General features: G+C 43.5%; 1 protein-coding gene across 1 annotated transcript in view; it reads right to left on the bottom strand.

Annotated features, from left to right (window-relative positions):
* Positions 1 to 1,395: 1,395 nt before the first annotated feature.
* Positions 1,396 to 17,335, bottom strand: part of LOC108110026 (adenylate cyclase type 9) — a 61,388-nt gene continuing 45,448 nt past the window's right edge. The window contains exons 5-8 of the mRNA XM_017218870.2: positions 8,590 to 8,867; positions 5,245 to 6,444; positions 5,081 to 5,181; positions 1,396 to 5,010 (exon numbers count right to left, since the gene is read on the bottom strand). Of these exons, the coding sequence (XP_017074359.2) occupies positions 1,508 to 5,010; positions 5,081 to 5,181; positions 5,245 to 6,444; positions 8,590 to 8,867 (5,082 nt within the window). The 3' untranslated portion in view covers positions 1,396 to 1,507. The remainder of the gene's footprint in view (positions 5,011 to 5,080; positions 5,182 to 5,244; positions 6,445 to 8,589; positions 8,868 to 17,335) is intronic.

Below are 17,335 nucleotides of genomic sequence, written 5' to 3'. Positions count from 1 at the left end.
ACTTGGTTTTTGTTTATATAAAAATACAATAGGGTCCATAGGTTTCAATACACATACACATTACACATTGTTATATATATATTTTCACTGATTTTGGTATAACTATTTTCGTATCTTCGTATATATATATATATAGTTCTTTTCGTGGCGGAAATAGAGTTTTTGCTTAGGTTTACCATTAGAAAGTGGCTTTTGGTTTTTTGTATAAAAAATTATACAAAAGGCTTACAAAATGATTTTCTCAGTGTAGTGTGTGTGTGTGTGATGAAAGCTTATTTGGTGGGTGAGTGCTTGTGTCTTTGTGTGTGTGTGTGTTTATGGCAAGCATTTTGGTGCATACTTTTCGGTCAACTTGTGGGGTTTATCGCATGTAAAAGCTGCTACTCCGACGATGTAGATCGTCTAACAAAGTCTCAATTATTATATTAGGCTAGGAAACCAATTTCGATCTTATTAACTGGAATATTACTCGAATGTTAGCCAAAATTGGGCCATAAATGTTGATCAAAAGTGGTAGCAGAAGCTTTTACTTGGTTTACGTTACCCACCATCATCTGTGGACCAAAAACCCTTTCTTCTCTATATATATGGCATGTGACAGGATTATTTCAACTTGAACTTTAGCTAAGATACACATTTATATACACATATTGATCAACAACATTGAACAACAGCAAATACAGACACAGGTAATATCCATTCGTTGGCTCACAAAAAAAAAAAAAAAACAGATGTTATTTAGTTACTTAGACTATAGTAGTGATTAACTCTATGCTATGGTACATTGATTCTACATACAATCCACATCTATATATATTTTGCTACTACCATTTAAAGCCACGTATTTCCATTAGTTTAATTAACTTTACTTACTAGCTATCTGGTATTCTTATTCAAAAAAAAAAAGAGGGAAAAGAACGACGATAAAAAAAAAAACAGTGGTAGATGGGAAAGAAAGCATTTCGTTTTGGTTTCTCAGATGGAATCAACTGGCAACTAGTACAGTGAGAACTACATAAACATAGTTGATGGATCAGCGTTATGTTTTGGGTTATCTACGGTTATAGATATCTCTGTATCAAGTTTATCCCATTCTGTGGAGTAACAACAATCAATCTATCAATCTATCAAGCTATCAATCAACCAATCACTAGCAACTTTAACCCGATTCTATCGTTTCCTAACGTTTCTATCTATTCATATTCATTTATATCACAAAAAACGCGGTTGGTTTTCATTCCTCAACCCATATGCCCTTGCCCTTGCCCTTGCCCATGTCCCCCCCGTCCCGCCCTTTGCCTGGTTTAGGTTTTTCCTTTTTGGTTTTCTGGCCACAACTTTTCGCTCCATCTCTCTCTCTCTCTCTCTTAGCCATTTGTCGGGAAAACTCTGCTCTAACTGTTAGAGTCATTAAATGCAATTTTGAAACCATTTTTCAAGTGCTTCACTCTCCCTCTTCCGTAACCCCCATCCCCCCTCTCAACTTGCCACTCCTGTGGCAATTTTCCTAAGTTTCCACTGGCATTGAGTTGTTGTTTGTTGTTGCTGCCGTCGTCGTCGTTGTTGTTGTTGCTGCTGTTGTGCTGCTGCTGCTGTTACTGCTGCCTATGTTGTTGTTGTTATGGTTGTTGCCAGCAGTCAAGCTAATGGTGGCAATGGGTGTCAAGTGGCTGCCACCGTTCGCCTGCAGCGATTCCTGTGACTTGAAGAGCGTTGTGGTCTCACTGGAGTGCAAGTCATCCTCGTCCTCATCCTCATCCTCCTCCTCCTCTTCCTCCTCCTCACCATCATCATCTTCATCCTGTTCCACATACTCTTGATTTTTGGTTTCCAATTGCCCCAGCTTATCAGCATCCTCATCTGGCGTGTCCAATGGCTTCTCCCTGCGACCCGTATACAGAAACACTTCCATATGATCCTTGCCCTTCACATAGACACTGCCACGTGGCTCGAACTCATAGCGATTGGTTAGGAAGGGCAGACAATCTTTGCCCACTTGAATCCGATTGGGCAGGCCAGTGGAGTCCATTCTGGAGGCCACATTAACAGCATCGCCCCAGATATCATAGTACAGCTTACTCGTACCAATCACACCCGCTGTCACATCGCCAATATTCATGCCAATCCTCAGGATGAGATTGAATTCCAGCAGATCCTTATTAAATGCATCCACCACCTCTTGCATGGCAATCGAGAACTCCATCAGGGTGTGTATATGCTCATCCCCAGTGCCCCGATGCGATGGATCCAATCCACTAGCCGCCATAAATGTCGAACCAATCGTCTTGATCTTCTCCACAGATCGGAACTCGGGTCGCGACAGCAGCTCATCAAAGTCACCGATCAGCTCGTTGAGGACGCGCAGGAACTCCTTGCCACCCAGATAGCTTTCGTCGTACATCTCATTGAAGTTGACAATGGAGGCAAAGATAATGGCTATATTATGATGATTCTCCGAATACTTGGCCGTATTCTTCAGATGCTCAGCCACATGCTTGGGTATAATGTTATGGAGCAGCATGTCCGCTTGGTTCTTCATGTTCTGCACCCTGACCTTATCCTGATTGGCCACAGCATTGCCATAGAAGGTCAACCGATAGCCAATCTCAAATTCTCGATTGAGGAACCAAACCAAGACCAGGATAAGCAGCAGATCCAGATAGATTTCCACATGATAGTCCTGGAACCATTTGATCTCCTGTATAAAATTCGATGCCTCCTGATCCTGCTGATCACTTCGATTATGACTGTACACCATCAACTGGGACACTGCGATGCCGATGAAGCAGAGGGCTGCCAGGAAGGCCAAAACATTTCTTACCCAGCAATTAAGTTGGGTGAAATTACAGAAGTGAACGATGCACACGAAGATCAGGAAGCCATAGTGATACTCAAAGGCCTCCAGTTGCTCCAAATCCAACAGCAGGAAGTTGGCTATAATCAGCAGCACGGGCATAGCCATCAGAACGGCCAGGCATATATGCCAGGGATACCAACTGGATATGGCCTCAAAGATTCGATCGGCACATGACTCAAAGTGTGGTCCTCTGGCCGATGGTGTTCGTTCTCGGTCTTCTCGTTCCAAATCCTCACTGGTCGTCGACTTGGATCTGAAACGATTGCTAACGTTGTTGCTGCCGCTCTGACGGCGACACATCTGACGGGTGAACAGGAAGAGGGCAAAGACTTGGATGCCAGTGAAGCAGGAGAAGAGGGTAACCCACAGGCGAAAGCTTGGCGTCACCGTGTTCTGGGTCATCAGGAACAGTGACACCGAGATGCACAGATACACCGCTATGCCCACGAATATATCTATATAGGTATTATAGCGCGGCGTGGCCAATGTCGGTGGTCCTTCTGTTTCATTCTCAGCCCCAAATCGATGGGCCTTGGACCGGAAATCTCTTTCCAACTGCCGCGACTGGAAGTATAAACTGAATTTTCTCAATGGTGGCTTCACCAGATAGCTCCTCTGCGATCTGGCATTATCCCGAACGCAGCGGATAAGCTGGAGATCCGATTGCTTCCGCAGCTGCTGCAGACAGGCGGCCAGAGGATCGGCCATTTGTGAGGAGCAGGCGGGCATCAAGAGTGGCGGCGGTGGTTGTACGGCCAGTGGTAGCCCCAATCCTTGGACTTCTCCCAAATTTGAGATACTGGACGTGGAGCTGGTGAAATATCCCGAAACTCTATGCTGACTTATCGCCGACTGGTTGAGGGCATAGATCTGTTGCTGGATGGAGGATCTTCGTGAGTTGCTCTTGATCCCGGAATCCTTGCGAGATGTGGCCGATGGGCATATGCTTGACTGGCGGGAGTGTTGTGGGGGGAAAATGCCACCACCAGAGTTTCCGGGTGCTGGCAAACAGCAGGGACTAGTGGATGAAGTGCCCGGTTCCAGGCTATTCGGTGTGGGTCTGCCGGTGGCCAATGTTGAGGCTCGTGGCCGGGGAAGTGGCGATTGCTCTACTGCGGGTGCTGCCTGGGAGGTACCAGCTCCTCCTCCGGCTGCTCCGTTACCTCCTCCCGTTGACTGTCTCCCACACTGCGAACGATAGCTTCCCGATCGGCCAAAGGGGGATATATCGCTCCTCGACTGACTGATATAGGATCGCACATCGATGATGTCATCGTACATGGAGTACTGGCCAGGGGAACAGCAACCACCACTGACACCCGCCTCCGGCGATCGCAGCACGCTGCTGGCCAACGCCGTGGATGTGGCTGCATGATGGAGAACTGGTCGAGCTGGTGGTATGTCCAATGTCTGGGTGCGATGGTTGGACTCCACCAGAACGGGCAGCTGCTGATAGCCACAGCCGTTGCCATTCTGCATTTGGTTGTCCATGAAGGCCAGGGTCTCTTCGGGATTCAGTTGATTCTGCTGATGCAGCTCCTCCTTCTCCTTCTCCCGTTCCCTTTCCTTCTCCTGGTGGGCGGTGGTTGAGCTGCTGCTACCGCCGCTGTTCCTGCTGGCCAAATCCTCGAATCGCCTGAGAAATCTGGGCACCTTCCAGACTTTTAGCTTGATCTTGGAACGCGTTTCGGTAGCTGGAGGATTTACGGGTGGCAGCGGTGGACTAACAGCCGGTTGTTCATCAGAATCCAGACTGCCTGGCAGGGATTTGGTGGTGATGATGATCTTTGGCCGCTCTCGCACTACAATCACTGGTGGAACGCCCGCCGCCGCCGGATGGATGATGCCACGTTCCACATCCCGTTCCCGACTCTGCGACTTCTTGCGCAGCTTCATGCTCAGCGAGGTGAGACGCGGTCGCATCGAGAGTACCGGCGAGGGATTCAGCGAGCTGGACAGTTGACCAACCGGCGAGGCTGGCGGTACATTCGGTTGGACTGCCGACACATTGGTGGCACTCTGCGAGAGTGAAGTGCCATGGGCGCCGGGCAGGAGCAGGGAACTGCCAGCAGCATTCGCCGGCATGCTGGGACTTAGGCTGTTGGTGCGGGTGAAGTCACGACGACGTCCGACCACGAAGTAAGTCCGATGACCTATGGTTTGGTGGGGAAGAAACAGAGTTAGCTAATGGGATCTTGACTTTTAAGTTCAAGGAGTACTCACCGAACACCTCCTCGCCCTCCTCCAAGTAGTAGGCATCGCCCAGAAAGCTGGAAGTCTCCTGCGAGATGTGCACCTGCTCCGGTTTGCCCGAGGATTCCATTCTAGAAAGGGGAGGGGGGTTACTTTAAGAACTTAACAGAGTTTAAGATCCTAATCCCACTTACTTGTTAGCCAGACTGACATCGTTGCTCCACACATCGAACTTGACCCGACGCGTGCCCACGATGCCGCAGAGTACCGTCCCCGTGTGGACGCCCACTCGCATCTTGACGCCCTCGTGCCTTTGGGCATCGAAGCAGCGCATGGCATCGATCATGCCCAGACCCATTTCCACACAGCAAATGGCATGATCTGCCCTGGGCTCTGGACAGCCGGACACACAGTAATAGCAATCCCCCAGTGTGGAGATCTTCTCGCAGCCACTCAGCGAGCAGAGATCATCGAAACGCTCGAAGAGATCGTTGAGGATCTCCACCAGCTGTTCGGCCGTCTTTGTGGAGGACATACGGGTGAAGCCAACGATGTCGGCAAACAGGATGCTCACATTCTCCATGCTGTGCATGTGAAATGGCCGGAACAGGGACTTCACATCGTTGGAGGCTCTGGGTCGCATATAATGTGATTCGGGTGGCAATCCACCGGAATCGAGACCAGAGGTACCACCTTCATTTAGCAGCATATCCGCCACTTTCGGTGGCATCACCGAGTGTATCATCTTCTCCTTCAGCTGCTTCTCCATCTCCAGTTGGCGGCGTACAAGCAGATTCTGGCCCACCTTCATGAAGGTCCCGCGCATCCTTACCAGATTCATGATCAGCACATGCACCCCAACCAAATGGACACTCAGGTGGGCCATTATCCTCAGGATCAGTATCTTATTGCTGGGATCACCATTGGTCTCTATCCCAGATACTCCATCCCCACTCCCACCACCTCCAACACTGTGCATGGCTCCACCATGAATGGCACTGCATCCGATCACCATGTGCGAGACCATCTCGAAGGCAATCGAGTAACTGATAGCAGTGCTGGCCCCCAGCCACAGGGGCATGGGTAGGGCTGTGTATATCAGTAGGACAATCTCCAGGCAGATGGCAAAGTGCCCCAACGGACTGAACGCTCGACCCGTGTACGTTAGGAAGGCCAAGGAGGCGCCGCAGAGCATCAACGCTGTCACTGCCGATGTCACTGTTCGGTGCTCCCTGTACAGGTCCCAGTGCGTAAAGCACATGGCCATGATCGTGACTAGTGAGAGCATGGAAAAGGAACTGGAGATGGGTCGCCAGAAGTCCTCCGATCCGCCATCCACAACGAAGTACAGGCACCACACCAGCGAGCAGAGCAGAATGTACGAGAGGGTGAACCTGGAAAGGATTAGAAAAGATTGTCTTTAGGAGTCGCAGATACTTTTGGTATAATAAGATAACTTAAGGAATTTAAGCTATGATGATTTATCTTAGAAAAGAGAACTTAAAGACTGACTGAACAAGGTTTCAGGCTTAGTTTTTGCGCTTTAAACAATGTCAACGCCTTACACCTACTAACCCAATTAGGTTTCCTTTATTAAAGACCAGACTGAAGCCCAGTTAGAAGTCCAAGGGGAATGAAAGCTTGGCAAGATTAAGAGTACTGGGTTAAGTGCAGGACAATGGGCCAGCGAAGTCTGCCGGCAGTCAAGGACTTGACCTCCCTGGGTTTCTTCTATGGCAACAGCCACTTCAGCCTCATCCTCATCCCCATCTCCATTCCCACCGCAAGAAAATTTTCGTTCATCCCATTTAACTTTCACTGCAGGCCACAGCCATTCATCCTAATTAACGCTAACTGCAGGGAACTGGAGCGGTAAGAGGAGAAAGCGGCTTACTTGCTGCTTACTTTCCACAACCTGTCACCATGGGAACTTTTGCCACTGCCACTGCTGCTGCTGCCGCCACTGCAACTGGCACTGCATTCATTACACATTTTGTTCCGCTCGAGGAAGCAGAGGTCAGGCCGGAACTAAACGGGTAATGCAACTAAGGGGGGCCGCCTCCAGATGACGACAACCTGCCCACTAACTAAGCTCCGGGCATTGTCCAAACGCCAGGACCTGTCGCCCCATTGTTGCCCCATTTGGAAAACTTTGGTTGGTAACCTTCTGGGTTTCCCGCTTGGTCTTGCATGTCCACCAAAAAGTTTCCCTCCCCCCCCAAAGAAGATGTGTCAAATGCAGGGCTGGGCTGGGTTTTCCATCTTGGAAAATGCATTTTTCGGACTTGGTTTTCTTCAGGAACTTAGCAGGAGTTGGATTTGGAAAAGTCCTTAAATAATTATCAAAAAAAAAACAGGACAATTTTCACCTCAAAACCAGCCTAGTTCTGGCTTAGCAAGGTTGGTTCCGAAGTTGTCTTTACTGGCAACCCCCAATCGATTGGTTGGCTGCCTCTTTCTGGTGCCGCACGCGAAACTGCTGCAATTGGCCGCCAAATGGCCTGAAATGGCATTGACCTGCAGCAGCGACCCCTAACCCCGAACCCCGAGTGCCTTAACTCTGCTTTCAGCGAATCTCCTCCTCCTACCCTCCTCCTATTGGGCGGGCACACGCCAACCGAGCATTTATGGCGGCAATTTCACCATCCTTCGCAGTTCCCCAACTAATTTGCCCTCACTTACCTCCACAGCCACCTCCCGATGACCCCGTGATCCCCGACAGAAACCCTCTGCTCTTTGGCGCCGCGTTGATGATTGCATGCACGTGCAAGGGTGTTCCTACAACTCACCACCCTCTTCCCCACCCCCTTCTAACTATAGAACTGCAAAAAGGGCTAGCAGAGTAAAGGCTCTAACCAGGTGGTAGGTTGAAGGAGTCCTACGAAGCGAGGTTTGTAGGCTAAATAGAATCTCCGCCAGGTGTCAGCGAACTTGAGTCTTAAAGGAAAACATCGATTAGAAATATCTAGGAATTGGAAATTCACTAAAATTATAGAATTTTCCTTCCAATTAGTAAGAAATTCCTTCCCTTTCCCTTAAATCCCTTCCTTTTCCTCTCCTTTAAATTCCCTTGCCTAATTGGCCCAAAAGTTATCCATTTTCCGCTTACATTTTCCCACTAAATCCTGAAATTTCCTTCTACATAAAATATATTTAAACTCTTTCTATAAAAAATGTTAACAAATTGGTTGGAAAAACCTCAAAAGAGTTGGGAAATCCCTTGCCGTAGCTGGCCTATTTGTTCTTTTGATTGCGCTGGCTGACAGCTCGATTTGCATAGCTGAGTGGAGGAGGCAAGGATGATGGACGGGGCCACCCAGTGGCACCACCCCCTCTTTACTTCCCTGCACTCCCCCCCTTCACTGCCCTTTCATTTCCATTGCAAATTATTAAATTAAATTAAAAAACTCTATATTGCAGTTAACAATGCTTGGAATTTACAAACTGAAACCCTTTTATTCTCAAAAATAAAACATTTCTTAACTCTCTTTTTCAAGTTTAACCCTTTAAAACCCTTTAAAACCCTTTCCCCAACTCACCTGTACCGCATTCGGACATGTGGAAAGACGCTGGCCTGATATTGCTCCTCCAGGACTGGTGAATCGAACTTGGGATCTAGCCAGGACTTGGCCGCTGCCCGCTCAAAGGCCACCGGCAACATGACGCTGCAGCAGGAGTGCCGCCGACCGGTCTGGCTCAGGTAGGTCTGAATGTGGGGGGCCAAGGCGATCTGGATGTCATCGGTGGAGTTTGCCCGGCTATCGTTGACCAGAACGCCCGGCGGCATAGCCCTGGAGCTCACCGACTGACGGCGTGACTGTAAGTAAAGTTAAGAAATACAATTTTAATTTTATTATTAAATTTGAATTAGTAATTAGAAGAGGAGTGGAGGGATAAGCTTAGAATTAAGTTCTTCCCTGGCTTAAAGGGAGACGCTGTGGCTGGTGGGAGTCAAAGGTCATGATGGCTGGGCCTTAAATCTTTGACTTTTCGCCTTCAATGGGTCAATGGCTTGCCCTGCCTTTCCTTGCATTCCTTTTCCTTCTTTGCTTTTCCTTCTTTCCTTTTCTTTCTTTGCTTTCCCTTCTTTCCTTTTCCTTCTTTGCTTTCCCTTCTTTGCTTTCCCTTCTTCGTTTTTCCTTCTTTGCTTTCCCTTCCTTGCTTACCTTCTTTGCTTTCCCTTCTTAGCTTTTCCTTCTTTCCAGCATATCAGTTTTTCTACCTAACATATCTTTTTTTAAGCCTCTCCATGACTGATCTGTTTTTAAGGCTTTTCTTTTGCCTAAAATATTATTTTTAATATAAAATAAATTTAATTTCTTCCTAAAAATTATGAAAACCTCTTAGAAACCTCTTTAGATTCCACATTTTCAGCCCATAAATCTTTGCTTTTTTATGACTGCTTATAAAAATTTGTTTTAAATGCTTTTTAATTTCCTTTCTGGCTGCGATATTTTCTGATTTTTTGATTATCACCAAACGGCCAAGTCACGCGACATGGCCGCGCTGATTTCTGATTTCTGTTTTGTGATTTTTTGATATTTTTTTTTTTTTTTTTTTTTGATTTCTGACTTTTGATATTTGCCAGCTGATTTGCGATTTCTGACGGCCTTCGATTTCGGGGCAATCTTATCGGAAAGCAAGCCAAGCCACGCCAACCCAAAGCAGCAGCCAAAGTGCAGCTATGAAATTTCAAAACAAAAAACAAAAACAAGACAATTGGCGCCCAATCAACAACATAGCGTATACGACCCGTGGGCGGCACTCGAGCGAAACGCACACTCGCGCCAAGCGGACACAAAGTTGCTAAGTTAATCATAAAAAGCATTCCCCCAAAAGCAAACCGATTTGGCCGTTCATTAAGAAGCCGCTAAAAAGTCTGTCTAAAAATAGAAAATGCTGGTGAAAAAAAAAAAATAAATAATATAAATTAAAGTAGAAAGAAAAACTTGAGAGAGTCTAAGAAAAAGAAAGGCCGCCTTGCCCTAACTTAGGGTTGTAATTTTTATTAATTTTAGTAATTTTAATAATTTATTAGGCCATTTCGGACATTGTCAACGCGGTTGGTAGTTAGTTTTTATGTTTAAGGCTTTGAAAATATTAAGTAATGGCAAGATGTTTGTCATAAATAATGGGAAGAAAACCTAACAGCAGCTGTATAGCAATAATTATCAGCCTTCAATGCCAACAATTAAGTTTGAAAATCATTAAAAATTATGTTAGAAACCTAAAAGTAATCTGAAATATTGCTAAAATCATAATATTTAAAAAGAAAACCCAAGAAAATTTCTACCAAAAAAGGGCATTGAAAGTGTTAAAGAAGAACTTTTCCTTATTTCAGGCCAAGCTGAGCTGCAAGTTACATACAAAAAGCCAACCAGGACTCATTCTGACTTCACCTTTTCCCTTCACCAAAAACCCTTGACTTTTAGGCTGAAATCCAAAAACCAAATCTGTGGGTAAACTGGTTTTCCTTTGCCAAACTCAATCCTTTTTCCTCGTTTTCTTTTTTTTTGGGAAACCATTTTGGACCCACCAAACCAAAAGATGTAAAACAAATATTTCATTTGGCAAATTGCTGGCTGACCCTTGGACTGCTCTTAATAATTACTTCCAAGTTTCCATTTTTTTTCGGGTTAAACTGCGGGTTTTCCCACAGACATGGAACTTTAACTTATTTAACTTTTCACTTTCATTTCACCTACCAAAAATCAATCCACAAACATTCCTTGAACGCGGGAAAAACATATTTATGGTTGTGTGAAAAATGTCAAAGAAAAAAAAGAAGAAAATCACATTAAGTCTAGGCTGTAGTTGAGCATTTTCTTTGGGTTTTCCCCTATTTTTTCGTCTCTCGTTAATATTTCGATTTGATTAGGATTCGATGGGTTACAATTTGATTCGATTTGAGTTGATTCCGATTCTGATTCTGATTTGACTTTATTTGAATGCGAAACAAAAGGCGGAGCGGAGCGGCGGCGAAGCGGTTCGGTTCAACGAATTCCGTTGACGCGGCGCTGGGAACTGATTTGAATTTCTCGCTGGCAACGTTGGGGATTGTCGATTGTCTCGCCGCCGCTGCCGTCGATCGCCAGCGGCAAATAGCAAACAGCTGACAGAGGCAGAAGCGTTGCTTCTTCTTTTCTTTGGAGAATGCAAAAAACCAGCCAGCTTATCGTTCACCTGATAAGGCCCAGGTGGTAAGCAAGGGAATAGAAGAGAAACTCAGAGAGAGAGAGAGAAGGCGATTGAGAGATCTCTTAGCTAATAGATAGGGATCGACTCAAGATCACTTTGCCGCTTTCAAGTGGCCAAGGACCCGCGTTCGTAATCTATGAGGTCATACTCAAAAAGACACCCACTTCTCCCGGTTTTTGGCCTGTGAAATATAGCACAAAAAATTGTTTAATATAAATATAGAGCTCGGTTATTCCGGCAGTTGGGCAGGCAGGCAGCGCGATAAGATAAGAATCGCCCCCAGACACGATTCTTAGCTATATATATATGAACTGCCAGGGAAATCGCCTTGAACTTCTTCAACGAATGCACTCATTACATATCCGCACCTCCCCACTCAAGTACACTTAACGGAAAAGTCTAGCTCTTTCCTTTCCTGGTTCTTTAAGCCCTAAACTTTGTAGTTGCCCTACACAGTCGTTACATTGTCTGAGGAAGCTCAAAAAAACTTATTGCTGTGTCTGCCATAAAGCGGTTCATTTTATTTACAAATCAATCAGAGATTTGCTTACACGAATTTCCGATCATCAGATCAATGTCGAGGTTATTTATTTAGCAATTTATAGCTGTAAATTAACAGATATATATCTTTGTAGTACGATTACTAAGCATCGTTGTTGAGAGATAATGAGATAATGTATCTAATATATCATTTATACATCTCATTCTCACTCTGATTACTGCTTTTAGAGAAATGACAGTCAACAGGCCTTTAAAGATGTTTATGACGGCTCATGATCTGCTAGATATGTGGCCGATAAGAGATAGTAGATACGAAGATACAAAGATAGGAAGATACGAAGATACAAGATACAAAAATACGAAAGACAAAGCACAAGATAAAAAGATAAGAAGATATAAGATACAAAGATACAAGATACAAAGATACAAAGGTTCAATGATACGAAGATACAAAGATACAAAGATACAAAGGTTCAATGATACGAAGATACAAAGATAGGAAGATACGAAGATACAAGATACAAAAATACGAAAGACAAAGCACAAGATAAAAAAGATAAGAAGATATAAGATATAAGATACAAGATACAAGATACAAGATACAAAGATAGAAAGATAGAAAGATACAAAGATACAAAGATACAAAGATACAAAGATACAAAGATACAAAGATACAAAGATAGAAACATACAAAGTTACTAAGATACAAAGTGAATGATATACAAGATACAAAGATACGAAAGACAAGACAAGAGACAAGAAACAAGATACAAAGATATAAGATACAAAGGTTCAATGATACAAAGATTCAAGATACAAAGATACGAAAATACGAAGATACAAAGATACAAAGATACAAAGTTAATAAGATACAAGATACAAAGATACAAAATACAAAAAACGCAGATACAAGATACGAAGATACAACGATTAAAAAGGTAAAAAAGGAACAAAGATACGAGGATACAAGATTCAGAAATGAAAGATACAAACATACAAAGATACAAAGTTACAAAAATACAAAGATACGTGATACAAAGATGCAAAGATACAGAAATAAGAAATACAAAGATACAAGATACAAGATACAAACATTCACAGATACAAGTTAAAGATATGATAAAAAGCCGAAACGCTGACAAAGAGAGTATTATCTCTGCCTTTGACTTTCGGATGGATTTATCCTGCATATAAAATATATATATTATATATATGCAAAAAATACACATCTCGGACTTAAGCTGGCAATTAAGTGCCTGCCGTGGGTGGTGGCTATTCCTTTGATTGGCTTTACCACCCCCTCCCACCCTCCGCTCGCTCCCCTGGCCAGAGCCTGGTTCCTTTTCTATTTACATTCGATTTAAGCCCGCACGACAGTGACAGTGGCCTTTGTGAAGTCGGCTCAGTGGCTCTGTGGCTGGGCAAGTGGTTAACTCAGTGGCTTGCATAATGCATTCGGCAATTGGGGACAGGAAATTGGAATTCCGTTGGTAGCCAGTCAGCCAGTCGGCCAGTCGGCCAGTCAGCAAGGCGACGACCAAGACCATGGCTGCGCTGCCTGCAAATCAAATTCCAAATATTTGTTTAATTAAACTCTCTTGGCAGCCGCATCAATTCCCCGGCGAGCGACAACAAAAGCGGCAAACTGTTAAGAAGTTTTTGAATATTAATTAGCAGGCAAAGCCAAAGGCAGTGGCAGTAGGAAAATCAGTAAAAAAAAAAAACCGTAAAAAACCAGCAAAAAGGCAGAAAGCCAAAGCAACATTTTGGCTTCGAGTTATCAGAAAACTGATAAATTTAGCTGCTATTTCTGAAGGGGCAGAGTTTGATATATATATATATATAAATATCATGATATAGATATAGACAATCTGTTTTGGTGGATAAAACAGTCGCCTTCTTAGGTTGCAGAAAGGTGTTGATGAATGGCCATAAAGAGAGGGCGTTTCTGGCTTATAAGGCAACGAAAGTTAGTAACTTTTAAATTACTAAACAGTCAACTAAATATTATATAAACTTATCTTATCGATTTCATTTCTTTTAAATGCTTAATTTTTTGATCATAAATTAAACAGAAGAAGACCCAAAATAAAACCCAAAAAAAAACCATAAAAACATCTAAAAAATCAACTAATTTATTGGCTGGCCAAATTAACAGTTGGGAAAACCCTTCACTAATTGCAATTTCCCATTGCATTCCCATTTTTCCTGCAATTAAAGCCAAGGGCCCAAAAACTATATTCAAATTCAATAACCAATAACCAATGATGGTCAATTTGGTTCGATCGATTGGGCTTGTGGTTACTCTATGGAAGTACCCTTTCGTCCAGTGGTTAGTCCTTTTCAAGAGCCCTCTGCTGCAGTTATTCTTCCTGGCCCCTTTTAACCCATTCGAGCCCTCAGTTTTAACAGCCCCCGCTTCTCCCAGTACTTGCCCCACGGACGGACACAAAGGAATCGAGAGCCCAAACAGTCAACGACGAGTGGCCAACAAAGTAATGCAATTGCCCAAGCCCAGTCGAGGGTATGGACACTGGGCAGTTGGTGGTGTCATGTCCATGTGGCATTCCCGCACCGGGAACGGGCATCAAAAATATGATTAACTGTCAAAACAGATGTAGGGGATGAAGAAGGGGTAGAACGGGCTGATAGAGAGAGAGAGAGAGAGAGTCCTTGGTTGCGGTTTGGTTTTCCATGCGGCTGAAGTGGCCGACACACACTGCACTTGCTGTCCTTGCTGCAGGACATCATGCCATGCCATGCCATGCCATGCCACGCCACGCCCACGCGCCAAACTGCATCCCAACGTACTCGTAGCAATGTAGCAACGTAGCAACGTAGCAAAAGTGTAAATAAGCACTTAAATTTTTAATGAATACACATGAAGCTGGTTAGCCCAAAAACGGCCAACGGCTCCTGGGCATATCCTTGTGCTATGTCTCTGTGTGTTGGCCAAAAAGGATATTTTTGGTATAATGGCGTCGCCGAAAATGCAATCAAACCAAATGCATTAAAGTTGTCCTTTTACTTGAGAGAGCGGGAGAAGGAAATCCCCAAAGGGGACAACGCTTTGCCCGCAACCATTTGATTTTGGCCATCAATTTGAGGAAGGAAGAAAGGAAGGAAGGAAGTTTCCAATCTTATTGTTTTTTTTTATTTATGGAAATTAATATTTCTTATTGCTTAATTTATTAAGTTTAAGTCTTAAATCTTAAGTTTAAAAGCAATAATAGTGAGTCGGGTTGTTAAGGCAGTTACTTTGTTGGAAAAATGCAAAATTTTATTATTTTTGTTATACATTTTTCATGTTATTTGGCTAATTGCTGGCCAAAATTCTCCCACCTTTTAGCTTGGCCAAAAAGGAAATAAACTTTTAGTGTTCATAAACTTTAAAATGTTTCAATTTGCCAATCAAAAAATGATTTAAAAGCATTTTGAATTACTGAAAGTTTAAATTCCCTTTGGATTACTTTAACTTTTCAAGTTAATAAGTTAATTAAGTTTACAAAAATCCTTAAAAATCACATCTTTTCTTCTTAAAAAAACTCATATTATTAAATTTCCCTACATTTGTAACTTAATAGAACAAATTTCTCCCTGTGCCTAGCATTTGCCCCGAGAAAAATGCCGGCTGCGTGGCTGGTTGGATGGCCAACTGAAATATGCATGAGTAGGTTTTGAGCCCGAAAAACCTGGACCTTGCAAGATTTTCCGTTTGCCCGCATTCGAAATGCACAAAGGACATGCCAAGTATGGCCCAGGAATGGGGCTGGGGGAGAAGGGGAAAACAATAACTGAAAATGCGATTATAACAAAGCGGCCTAAACAAGGACAGGCGGCCAAAGATGTACGAAAAAGAGATGGGAAAAGAGACATGCGACGGCGAAAGGCATGTATAATGCATAAAATGAAATATAATCAAGGCAGATACGACAGATATATATATAAACGAAAGCACATATGGCTTATGTATATATATACATATCATATATAGAAAAGAGAAGTAGAAAGAGAGAGAACAGCACTCGTATTTAAGCCGAAAATCCGTTGGCAACAATTGCGCGGGGAAGCCCCTGCATGTCAAATGAAAAGGACTTTTGCAACATCAGAGGCGCCTCCGCACTTGAATATTTTGCAAATGAAAGAGTCCCCCGCCCAATGCCCCACTCTCAACCTTTAACCTTTCGCCATCAAGTCAATAAACAGCGGCAAAATGTTAGATGTGCTAAGCTCTAAATGGATGTTTCCTTAGAAAGTTTAGTTGGAAATTCGCAGGAAGTAATAATAAGAAAGATTCTACTTGACATGACAAAATCACATAAGTTTCGGTTTTTGTTTTAAGTTTTTAACTTAAAATTGATAAATTAGACTTAGGTTATTAAAAAATCATAACAAAATCAGTTTAACAATGAAAGTTATAGTTAATCTTTAGAGATATTAACCAAGAAGAACTTTCAATCAAATCATTCTGGTAACCAAAAGACGTTAAGATACCTCTCAAGACCTCAAAAAACCTAAACAAAAAACCCAAAAAAATAAAAACAAGAACATGAAAATCACATCACACACATTAAGGCTAAGATACAGTCACCGGCAATTACTTGCCAATAAATACCAATACCAATACCCATAGCTTAGTGCTCTGGTGTGCGTGTGTAATAAGTTGAGAGCGAAAAATCAATTTGAAAAGACATTGCCAAGGATAATGAGCAGCGCCAAGGAAGTCGTCGGAAGTCGTCCTCGGAATATCCAAGTTGGAGTTGGAGCTTCAGGGGGGAGGAGGAGCAGAAGGAGAAGTAGCAGGAGGAGGAGGAGCAGCAGCAGGAGAAGGAGGAGCAGAAGGAGGAGGAACAGCAGGAGGATGATTCAAGGATTCAGAGAAACAGAGTCAGACACTGCCTGCCATCGCCGAATGGCAATCACAAACACAATCACAATCACAATCACAATCATCATTGCCCCAATCACCATCACTCCCAATGTCGAGCCTCCAGCGTCAAGGATGTGGAGGTAGAAGTGGAGGTGGCAGTGGAGGTGGCACTGGAGCTGGCAGTGAAGGTGAAAGTTGAAGTGGCAGTGGGAGCCATCACAAATCGCGCACTCAAGGGAGCTCTCAATCGGAATTGCAAGGACCTCTCCTCCACATGCTTATAAATTCCAATAATCGCTGACCCTTTTCCCCCCCCCAACTTTTCCACATATGATGTACTTTGGGAGTTACGAGAAATTATCAAGGTGTACAGGATTGTTAAGAATATCTATAGATATATAATAAGCTAAGTTACTTCCTTTAATAGAAAGAACTTGAAACACAAAGAGGGCTGCACTTTCCTCAACTTCAAGTTTTTGAATTTTCAGTCAATAGTCATAAAACTTAAAATAATTCTGAATAATTTCAAGGATAAAGAAGATAATCCTCTTAATCTTAACTTTTTATAGTCAATATATAGCTTAACGAGAAGAAAACCAACCTATTTCGTACTTCTATGAGTTACCATCAAAGGCTTAAGTTAATAACCCAAAAATTAACCTGGAAAATGGGTCCTTCTAACAGCCAAATTTGAAAAATTAACTAAAAGTTAAGAT

The sequence above is a fragment of the Drosophila eugracilis genome, unplaced genomic scaffold, assembly GCF_018153835.1.
Source record: "Drosophila eugracilis isolate 14026-0451.02 unplaced genomic scaffold, ASM1815383v1 contig_1858, whole genome shotgun sequence".
NCBI lineage: Eukaryota > Metazoa > Arthropoda > Insecta > Diptera > Drosophilidae > Drosophila > Drosophila eugracilis.
This window is presented reverse-complemented; position numbering and strand designations above follow the sequence as displayed.